General features: G+C 41.0%; 1 protein-coding gene across 1 annotated transcript; it reads left to right on the top strand.

Annotated features, from left to right (window-relative positions):
* The first annotated feature begins 4,867 nt into the window (after positions 1–4,867).
* LOC116893406 lies at positions 4,868–11,671 on the top strand. Its single transcript, XM_032895191.1, has 3 exons — positions 4,868–4,896; positions 10,409–10,739; positions 11,183–11,671. Exons 1-3 carry the CDS (start codon positions 4,868–4,870, stop codon positions 11,669–11,671), a joined length of 849 nt encoding a protein of 282 aa, XP_032751082.1.
* Positions 11,672–11,909: the final 238 nt, after the last annotated feature.

Consider the following 11,909-nt stretch of genomic DNA (forward strand, 5'->3'; position numbering starts at 1 on the left):
AAACAAACAAAAAAAACCAAAAAAAACAAACCATGTTCCAACCAGATCACACAAACCTAGAATCTCTTTGCATATGATCAGAGCAGCCATGTGGATAGATCAACATTCCTCTACACCAGGGCTTGCAAGTCTTCTCTAGAGAGGAAATTCAAAAACTCCCCCTACTCTAACTCTTTCCTGCAGACCCTCAAATCCATTAGATGTACACATTTTGGTACTATTCAGATTTCTGTTCCATTCCAGAGAGTCTTGGTCTTCTTGATTGAATCGCAATTGTTTTTTTTTTTTTTTTTACCTCATTTGGACTAAGGAACTCTCCATGTAGAGCAGAGCTTGTTTTGCCCCATCTTCCTAGAGTGCTACCATTAAAGGTGTGATTAATCAGGATCATGAAAGGGTTAATCATTTTTTGCAGAACATTTATTGAGTGACAGGATTGTGTGAAAAATGGAATGTAAAAGAACATTGACTCTACCCTCTTGGGGCTGAAGACCTGAGAAATTATGCCTCTACATATTACCCAGTTTGATAGCCACTAAAATTCATTACTAGATCTTTGAAGCATTGTAGAAGTTAGGGACATATATTCCTCTCCATGTCAAGTTGTTTCAGAAACCTATTTTATCTTAGAGTTTGGAAAATAAGGAGGAAGCGTTAAACTGAGCCTTGATTATATAGTAGCTCCAAACTTGCCTAGGATACACAAGTCCAGACTTGGAAAGGAAAAACTACCAAGCAACAACAGAAGCAATAACTAAACACAAACTGAGGGAGTAATGGAGTCAGAATACCTAGGGAAGAGAACAGAAACTACAGATACAAGTATCACTAACAGAATGCAAAGGATGGAAGACAGAATCTCTTGCATAAAACATACAACTGGGGGCTGGAGAGATGACTTGGGAGTTAAGAGCACTGACTGCTCTTGTAGAGGTCCCGAGTTCAATTCCCAGCAACCACATGCTGGCTCACAACCATCTGTAATGGGATCTCAATCCCTCTTCTGGTGTGTCTGAAGACAGCTACAGTGTACTCATACAAATAAAATCAATAAAAGTTTAACTACATAGAAATCTTGATCTAGCAAGGAGACAAATAACCCTATTAAAAAATGGGGTTCAGAGCTAAACAAAGAATTCACAGCTGAGGAATGCCGAATGGCTGAGAAACACCTAAAGAAATGTTCAACATCTTTAGTCATCAGGGAAATGCAAATCAAAACACCCCTGAGATTTCACCTCACACCAGTGAGAATGGCTAAGATCAAAAACTCAGGTGACAGCAAATGCTGGCGAGGATGTGGAGAAAGGGGAACACTCCTCCATTGTTGGTGGGGTTGCAGACTGCTACAACCATTCTGGAAATCAGTCTGGAGGTTCCTCAGAAAATTGGACATTGAACTGCCTGAGGATCCAGCTATACCTCTCCTGGGCATATACCCAAAAGATGCCCCAACATATAAAAAAGACACGTGCTCCACTATGTTCATCACAGCCTTATTTATAATAGCCAGAAGCTGGAAAGAACCCAGATGCCCTTCAACAGAGGAATGGATACAGAAAATGTGGTACATCTACACAATGGAATATTACTCAGCTATCAAAAACAATGACTTTGTGAAATTCGTAGGCAAATGGTTGGAACTGGAAAATATCATCCTGAGTGAGCTAACCCAATCACAGAAAGACATACATGGTATGTACTCATTGATAAGTGGCTATTAGCCCAAATGCTTGAGTTACCCTAGATGCCTAGAACAAATGAAACTCAAGACGGATGATCAAAATGTGAGTGCAGATCGCCATGAGAGACACAGCCAGAATACAGCAAATACAGAGGCGTATGCCAGCAGGAAACCACTGAACTGAGAACGGACCCCTGTTGAAGGAATCAGAGAAAGAACTGGAAGAGCTTGAAGGAGCTCGAGACCCCATATGTACAGCAATGCCAACCAACCAGAGCTTCCAGGGACTAAGCCACTACCCAAAGACTATACATGGACTGACCCTGGACTCTGACCTCATGAGGGTTGCAATGAATATCCTAGTAAGAGCACCAGTGGAAGGGGAAGCCCTGGGTCCTGCTAAGACTGAACCCCTAGTGAACTAGACTGTTGGGGAGAGAGCAGCAATGGGGGGAGGGTTGGGAGGGGAACACCCATAAGGAAGGGGAGAGGGGAGGGGGATGATTGCCCGGAAACCGGGAAAGGGAATAACACTCGAAATGTATATAAGAAATACTCAAAATAATAATAAAAAAAAAAAAAGAAATCTTGATCTATAAAACAAATAAATGAACAAGTATTTCCTGTAAATCAAGGAACACCATCAAGAAAACAAAACAGCACCCTACAAAAGGAGAAAAGATTTTACATCAACTCCACATTCATCAGAGTGCTAGTATCAAAACTAGGTAAAGAATCCAAGAATCTGGATATTAACAAACCAAATACCCCAATTTCACAATGAGTTACAGAGATAAACAGAGAACTCTGGAAAGAGAAATCTTGAATGAGTGAGAATCACTTAAAGAAATGTTCATCGTCCTTAGTCATCAGGGTAATGTAAATCAAAATGACTCCGGTTTAGTAGTGGTTTAGTTCCTGGAAGCTCTGCTTGGTTGGCGCTGTTGTTGTTATGGGGTTGCAAACCCCTTTCAGCTCTTTCGATCTTTTCTCTAATTCCTCCAATGGGGATCCCATCCTCAGGTCAATGGTTAGCTGTTAGCATCCACCACTGTATTTGACATGCTTCGGTTGTGTCTCTCAGGAGATATCTATATCCAGTTCCTGTCAGCATTCACTTCTTAGTTTCATCAATGTTATCTACTTTTGGTGGCTGTATATACACACACATATATACCACATGTCCGGCAGGGTCTGCTACAAACTTTGTCTCCATATCCCATCCTAAGATTATTTTTATTCCACCTTTTAAGAAGGAGGGAAGCATTTGCACTTAGTCGTGAATAGGGTGAATTTCTCATGAAGTTTCTTTGTAGGTGGATAGGATGGGAGCTTTTACCCAAAGGAATAACCGGTGGTTGATGGGGAGGCTTTTATATATGAAGCAGGGACTATGGGGCCTCCCACATTTATTTCTGTTTAAAGATAGGCATGCAGGACTAGTAGGCAGTATTCTGTCGGAATGGTGGTTTTGTAGCCAGGAAGCTGTAAGGAAGAGCAGGCCCTCCTCCTGATTACTTCCTTAAAAAAGATAATCAAACTTAGGGTTGAAATCAAGCAATTAGAAACAAAGAGAAAAATATAAAGAATCAACAAAACCTGATAATTTTGAGTAAATCAAGCAGGTAGGCAAACTATTTGCCAAACTAACTAAAGAGCATGAAGATACAGTATTTTTCAGTCTACTTTGTATATTTTCTTTGTTTGTTTTTTTTTTCCAGAAAATATTGAGGTAGTTCACAGGATCTCACACAATCATAGACAAATTCTCTGGCAATAGGCTCTCGGGATCCTCTGTTGTTAAAATGTGCTCAATTTTGTGCTTAATTTTAATCCTCAGTAAATGTGAAGAGAGCTTCCCAGGACCCTTGGGGCTCTCAATGACTGAACCACCATCCAAAGAACATACATAAGGTGAACACAGGCCTCCCCACACATATGTAGCAGATGTGCAGGCTGGTCTTCATATGGGTCTGGAATAATTGGAGCAGGGGCTGTCCACAACACTGTTGGCTGTATGTGGGTTATCTTCTAGCTGGGCTGTCTTGTCTTGTCTCAGTGGGAGAGGAAGTGCTTAGCCTCACAGACACTTGAAGTGCCAGGGTGAGGGAATACCTACATGCACCTCCCCCCACTCAGTGGAGAAGGGAATGAGGGAGGGGCTTTGGGGTTTGGGGCCTCAGAAAGGATGGTGCAGGGGTGCAGAGTAGCTGACAGTGAGAAGGATATAAAGTGAATAAGTAAAAACTAAAATTAAGAGCTGGAGAGATTGCTCAGAGATTAAGAACTGACTCTCTTTCCTGAGTTCAACTCCCAGCAGCCACATGGTGGCTCAAAACTATCTGTGATGGGATCTGATGCCCTCTTTTGGTGTGTCTGAAATGTGCTCATATACATATAATAAACAGACAGACCTTATTAAAAAATAAAATGCAATTAAAAAATGAAAACTAATACTCTAAAAGTTCAATCTGTAAGTAGTGTGGCACGAAAAGGTGGGTGAGGATAGTTGATTTGAATGTCTAGGAGTGGGAGGAGCCAAAATGTGGGAGGGGCATTGATTTCAACTTAGGAGAGCTATTTAAGTGCAGGTTCTGTGGTAGAGAAATCAGACAGACAGAGGATTGGGCTAACCACAGCAACCCTGGATCTCAGGTGAGCTGCTGGACTGTATGAAATGGTTAAAGTTGCTGTGTGAAGTGGGCATTGAGGGGAAGATTTGGAGCTACTTAGGGAGGAATCCTGATAACATTCTGTAGCTTGTATGGGTGTTGGATTCATAAAGTCTAACCTATGCATATTGTGTAAATTTAGGAGCTGTTGAAATTTATCCCATACATGTGAACACTGAAGACCCGTTCAGTGCAGGAACTGGGTCAGTCTGTAAATGAGCATTCAGGAGATATAAGGAGGTGCTCTGTTCTCCATTCTAGGCTCATGCCTGAGCCATGAATTGAGCAGAAAGCCTGGATCAATTGTTGAGAGGCCTTCCTGTAAGAGATGGGGGATCTTGGAGTTTCTCTGATTTATTTCTCTTTAAAACTGTGCCGTTGGGGTTGGAGATTTAGCTCAGTGGTAGAGGGCTTGCCTAGCAAGCGCAAGGCCCTGGGTTCGGTCCCCAGCTCTGAAAAATAGAAAAAAGAAAAAAAAAAACTGTGCCGTTATGACTAGAAAAAAGTCACAATGGGCTCTGAAGTGACCTTGGGACCAGAGTGAGGCTTGGGATGGACTATCTAGGGCATGGTGTGGGGGTATTCTGGCTGAAATGTGTGACATCCATGACAGTTTATGACTGAGCAGGCCCTCCTCCGTTTAGAAAGTGTAACAATATTGGGTGTGTGGACCACACCTTTTAGCCCCAGAATCCAGAGGCATAAGTGGGTCTCTGTGATAATGAGGCCTGACTGTATAGTGAGATCCAGGAAGTCAGGTACAAGTTTAAGGACCCTGGTTCAGTTTGAAAATTGAAAGAACGATGGGATGGATTATGAGGTGACATCAGTCGGCAGGAATGAGAAGTCCCTGGGAAACACCACACGAAGAGACCCCTTTCTTAATATAGGCACAGATTGTTCAAGGACAAATTTCTTATAGATGGTGCTGCAAGAGGTCAGGAGACCTGGAAGGATAGGCGGGGCATGGTGGTACACACCTTTAATCTAAGCAGTGTGAGGATTGGCAGAGGCATGTGGATCTCTGTAAGTTCTAGGTTAGCCTTGTCTACAAGTTAAGTTATTGGACAGCCAGTGAGTTCAGACAGAGCAACCCTGTTTCAAAACTATCAAAAGAGAAAAAAAGATGCTTTCCACATATGAAGATTTCCATAGGGTGTGGCTGCAGACTGAGTGTGGCCACAGGGTGGTAATGTCTGTTGGAAGTAAGGGGCCTCTGGGAGGGTCGTGGGTGGAGATTCGATTTGGCCAAGTCCTTGGAATAAAGTTTCAATAACTGGGTGGTCTGGGCTAGATGTAAGAGCCATGTGCTTTCTAGGCTAATTAGACCACCAGTTCTCTTGTGAAGATGAGGGTGGGATGGGGTCACTTGTATGATGCCTGCTCCTTGGCTCTTCACGGCTTGGTTGGAGACAGAGAGCCCAGCAGAAAGAAAGAGGGTCTGTGAGTTTTTAATTTTAAATTTTATTTTTCTTGGATATTTTGTATATTTACTTGTCTTTTTAAAAAAAGATTTCTTACACTGTCTCTGTCTTCAGACACACCACAAGAGGGCATCAGACCTCATTACAGATGGCTGTGAACCACTATGTGGTTGCTTGGAATTGATCTCAGGACCTCTGGAAGAGCAGTCAGTGCTCTTAGCCACTGAGCCATCTCTCCAACTGTACCATGTATTTTTAAGTCACCATTCCTTGGTAATAAAGCTTGAGGTGACAGATGATGAGTCCCCCAGAAGTGATTTTATTGTTGAGAATATTTTTAGCTATCCTGGTCTTTCTGCTTCCAAAAGAATTGGCAAATGGCTTTTTCTAATTCTATGGAGAACTGAGTTGGAATTTTAGTGGGGATTGCATTGGATCTGTTACTCACTTTTGTCAAGATGGCCATTTTTACCATATTAAACCTGCCAACCCATGAGCATGAGATATCTTTCCATCTTCTCAGATCTTCTTAGGTTTCTTGAAGTTCTTGTTATACAGATCTTTCACTTGCTTGGCTAGAGTCACACCAAAGTATTTGATATTATGTGGCTATTATGAAGGATGTCATCTCTCTACTTCCTTTCTCAGCCTGTTTATCATTTGAGTAGTGGAAGACTAGTGATTGTTTGAGTTAATTTTAAATCGAGTCACCTTGCTGAAGTTGTTGATCAGGATTAGGAGTTCTCTGGGGGATTTTTTGAGGGCCACTTAAACATACTATCATACCATGTGCACATTGTGATGTTTTGACTTCTCTCTTTCCAATTTGTATCCTTTTGATCTCTTTGTTGTCTAATTGCTCTGGCAAGGACATTGAATACTACATTGAATAGGTAGGAAAAGTGTGCAACCTTGTCTACTCTCTGATTTTAGTGTGATTGCTTCAAGTTGCTCTCCACTTAGTTTGATGTTGGCTACTTGAATTCCTGATCTTTCCAATCCTTTTATCATGAAGGGATGTTGAATTTTGTCAAATGCTTCCTCAGCATCTACGAAATGATCATCATGTGTTTTTTTTCCCCCTTGAGTTTGTTTATACAGTGGATTACATTGGTGGATTTCCATATATTGAACCATCCTTGCATCCCTGGGATGAAGCCTACTTGATCATGGTGAATGACTGTTTTGATGTATTATTGGATTGAGCTTTTGAGAATCTTATTGAGTATTTTTGCATTGATACTCATGAGGACAATTGATCTGAAGTTCTCTTTCTTTGTTGGGTCATTGTGTGGTTTAGGTATAAGAGTAATTTTGGGATCACAGAACGAATTGGACAGTGTTCCTTCTGCTTCTATTTTGTGGCATAGTTTGAAGAGTATTGGTATTACGTCTTTCTTGAAGATCTGGCAGAATTCTCTGCTTAAACCAATGTGGTCCTGGGCTTTGTTTTTTGGTTGGAGACTTCTAATGACTGCTTCTATTTCTTTAGGGGTCATGAGACTATTTAGATGGTTTATCTGATCCTGATTTAACTTTGGTACCTGGTATGTGTCTAGAAAATTGTTGATTTCATCCAGCATTTCTAGTTTTGTTGAATACAGGTTTTGTAGTAGGACTGATAATTTTCTTTTAATTTCCTCAGTTTGTGTTATTATATCTACCTTTTCATTTCTGACTTTGTTAATTTGGTACTGATTCTCTGCCCTTTGGGTCTTCTGGCTAAAGTTTTTAAAATCCTGTTAATTTTCTCAAAGAAGTAGCTCCTGGTATTGTTGATACTTTGTATACTTCTTTTTTTTCTACTTCGTTGGTTTCTGCTTTGAGTTTGATTATTTCTGTCCTTTTACTCCTCCTGTGTGAATTTGCTTTGTTTTGTACAAGAGCTTTGGAGTGTTCTGTCACACTGTTAGTGTATTCTCTCCAATTTCCTTTGCAGGCTCTGAGAACTATGAATCTTCCTCTTAGCACTGCTCCAATGTATCTCACAATATGTCTCACACATATTTGGTATATTGTGTCTTCATCATCATTAAAATCGAAAAAGTCTTTAATTTCTTTCTTTATTTCTTCCTCAGCCACATTGTCATTGAGTAGAGCATTGTTGAGCCATGTTTGTATGGGCTCTGTGTTGTTTGTGTTGTTATTTCACACTGGCCTGAGTCCATGCTGATCTGATAGGATGCATGGGATTATTTCAATCTCCTTGTATCTATTGAGGCCTTTTTTGTGACTAATTATGGTCACTTTTGAAGAAGGTACCATGAGGTGCTGAGAAGGAGGTATATTCTTTGGTTTTAAGATGAAATGTTCTAACGTTGTCCCTTAACTCCGTTTGGTTCATTATGCGTGTTAGTCTAACTGTGTCTCTGTTTAGTTTCTGTTTCCGTGATCTATCTCTTGATGGGAGTGGTGTGTTGAAATCTCATACTATAATTCTGTGTAATGCAATGTATGCTTTTAGTTTTAGTAAAGTTTCTTTATAAATGTGGCTGATCTTACATTTGGAGCATAGATGTTCAGGATTGAGAGTTCATTTTGGTATATTTTCCTTTGATGAAGATGAACCTTCCTTCCTTCTCATTTCTGATGTCTTTTGGTTTAAAGTCAATTATATTTGATATTAGAATGGCTACTCTAACTTGTCTCTTGGGACCATATGCTTGGAAAATATTTTCCAAGCCTTTTACTTTTAGATAGTGTCTGTCTTTGTCACTGAGGAGCATTTCCTGTATGCAGCAATATGCTGGGTCCCTTTTATGTGTTCAGTCTCATAGTCTATGTCTCTTTTATTGGAGAATTGAGGCCACTGATGTAAAGAGAGATTAAGGAATAGTGATTGTTGTTTGCTGTTATTTTTGTTGTTAGAGGCTGAATTATGTTTGTGTGGCTCTCTTTTTTTGGGTTTGTTGCATGAATACTACTTTTCCTAATGTGTAACTTTCCTTCTTTTGTTGGAGTTTAATTCTATTATCCTTTGTAGGACTGCATTTGTGGGAAGACACTGGGTAAATTTGGTTTTGTCATGAAATAGCTTGGTTTATCCATGTCTGTTAGTTGAGAGTTTTGTTGGATATAGTAGCCTGGGCTAGCATTTGTGTTCTCTTAGGGTCTGTATGACATCTGTCCAGCATCTTCTAGCTTCCATAGTCTCTGGTGAGAAGTCTTGTGTAATTCTGATGGGTCTGCCTTTATTTGTTACTTTGAATTGTTTTCCTTACTGCTTTTAGTATTCTGTTTTTGTTTTGTGTATTTGGTGTTTCAACTATTAGGTGATGGGAGGAATTTCTTTTCTTGTTCAATATGTTTGATGTTCTGTAGGCTCCTTGTATGTTCGTGGGCATTTCTTTTTTCTGTTAGGGAAGTTTTCTTCTGTAATTTTGTTGAAGATATTTACTGGCCCTTTAAGTTGAGAATTTTCATATCTTCTACACCTATTATTCTTAGGTTTGGTCTTCTCATTTTGTCCTAGATTTCCTCGTTGCTATGGATTAGGAGCCTTCTGCTTTTTGGATTTTCTTTCACTATTGTGTCATTGTTTTCTATGGTATCTTCTGCCCCTGTGATTCTCTCTTCTATCTCTTGTATTCTGTCGGTGATGCTTGATACATGATTCCTGATTTAGTTTTTTAGGTTTTCTACTTCCAGGGTTGTGTCCCTTAGTGATTTCTTTATTTTTTCTATTTCCATTTTTAGATCCTGAATGGCTTTCTTCAATTCCTTCACCTGTTTGTGTTTTCCCATAGTCCTTTAAGGTGTTTATGTGTTTCCTCCTTAAGGGCTTCTACTTGTTTCCCTGTGTTGTCCTTTATTTCTTTCAGGGAGTTACCTATATCCTTCTTAAAGTCCTTTATCATCTTCATGAGATGCCATTTTAAATCCAAATCTTGCTTTTCCCTTTTTTTGGTATATTCAGTATTTCTTGTGGTTGGAAACAGGGTTCTGATGATGCAAAGTAGTCCTGGTTTCTGTTGCTTAGTTTCTAATGCTTGCCTCTTGCCATCGGGTTATCTCTGTTAGTTGTTTTTGCTTTCCCTGACTGGAGCTTGTTCCCCTTGTAGGCCCCTGATCCTGTGATTTTAGGAGTGGGAGGGCTCCTGGGAGACCAGCTCTCTGCCTGCTGGTTTTGGTCTGAGATCTGTGGGATAGACCCAGTTCTGGGTGCAGTTGGAGACTGTAAGGTCTGAGACTTTTTAGAAAGTAAATTATTTATTTGCACTCCAAATGTTGCCCTCTACCCCAACTGGGTCTATGTCCCTGTTCGCAGAGTTCTTCACTCCTTCCTCCTCACTCTTGGCTCTGAGAGGGTGCTGCCCAACACATGCTCCCCTCACCCACTCACCCACCTTCTCCCACTTCATTCCCTCTAGGGATCTAGGACTTTTAAAGTTTGTGGGAGGACATTCTATTGCCAGCTTGCCTGGACTGACAGAGTCATAGTAACACAGGAGGTATTTGCAAGTTTACTGAGATGTTGAGATTACTTATAGGCATGGGAGACAGAGGCAGGTGGTCAGAAGAAGTGATGCTCCTGAATGATCACTGCTATATAAGAATTCCAAAGCAAATGCTGGGTAGGCATGATGGGAGGTCTCTGGATGTTTTCTGATGTGTTTCTTTCTTTCCAGGTTCTTCTGTAGGAACCTTCTCCAAAAGGTTCAGAGCCCACATATGCCAAAAGGTTCCTTCCTACATTCAAAATTCCAAATGTCTCGGACACCAAGTTTCTCAGTGAATTCTGGTTTGCAAAGTACTCTAAGACCCATGATGGGGTCAGGTGAACATGGTGACCAAGGAACCAGTCGAGTTACTCCAAGGACGGAGCGGAAAGTTCGAATTACGTACACTGAGAAACAAAAGCGCATGCTGCAAGACCATTTTAATAATTGCAGATATCCAACCCAGAAGGATCGCATGGCACTGGCCTCACGGGTTGGTGTGACACACAATGACATCCAGGTCTGCCTCTCTCTTTTCCCTGTCTCTGACAACCACGAAATTCACTTCCACATCATTCACCTGAGTTTTGTGTTATTAAATGCTTAGGACAGCTTGGACAGTTGTGGTAGTTGAATATACACACATCCAGGCCTGAACCTCACATTCTGCTTCAACCCTGGGATTCAACATGAATATTACTCTCCTGCAGGGTATCAGAGACCTAGACCTAAGAGCCCATAGTACAACACATGATACACTCACTGAATCTTCCCTGAGCTTTTGTTGTCAGGTCATACACATCCTATCGTACTACAATCTCTTAGGGATCTAGAGACTCGGGCTTTTCTGTTGCTGACTCATGCAGTATTGCTACAGAAACTCCTTCCATTCGGAAGTTTCATGTAGAGAGCAGTTGGCAACAGACAAAGAGGCTTTTCTCTGATGTCTCCTTTGTTTTTCAGGTCTGGTTCAAGAACAACCGGCTAAGGACAAGCAAGAATCGCCAGAATATTCCAGCAGCACTGCCAGAGACAAGTGGAGGCTCTGAAGCTGTTTCTGAGTCAACCCATTTTCCTGATTCCTTACCAGTTGTTGACTCTGCCAATGTTGAGTCCACATTTGTTCTGGATTCCATTCCAAAAGTCAACCAGAGCCAGGAATTTTCTCTGCATCCTGTTCAGGCCTGTGGTAGTGCCACATGTAGTCAGCAAGAAGACCTGCTTTATGGCCATGCCCCTGATACAGCTGAGGACTCTGGGCAATCAGCAGCAGGTGAGGTCCAGATTGGCCTAGCAGTAGCGGAAGCTCCATTAGCCATGGTATGTGCCACCCAAGGTCCACAGAGTACTCAAGATTCAGGTCCATCTGCTGAGGAGCTCTGGCAAAGGATACTTGAAGACTTTGACAAGTCAGAGGATTGGTACTTTTGGGGATGCCCTCCTTCCCCATGAAACACCTCTCCCCCCCTTGACTTACGTAGGCCTTTATAGCAAGGAATGGGTATATTCGTATACACCCTTAATCGATTTATTTTGGGAAATTTTAAGCGGGCCTATGTGTAGTAGTTTTATGTCACTGTGTTTTCTATAGTGGAATTATTTTTAAAAATTTAAATAATAATTACTAATTGTTGGATTTTAAATAAAAATTTTACTGAAAAATTAAAAATGTTTTTGCCAGTCTTTCCCC

This window comes from Rattus rattus, chromosome 2, assembly GCF_011064425.1.
Source record: "Rattus rattus isolate New Zealand chromosome 2, Rrattus_CSIRO_v1, whole genome shotgun sequence".
Taxonomy (NCBI): domain Eukaryota; kingdom Metazoa; phylum Chordata; class Mammalia; order Rodentia; family Muridae; genus Rattus; species Rattus rattus.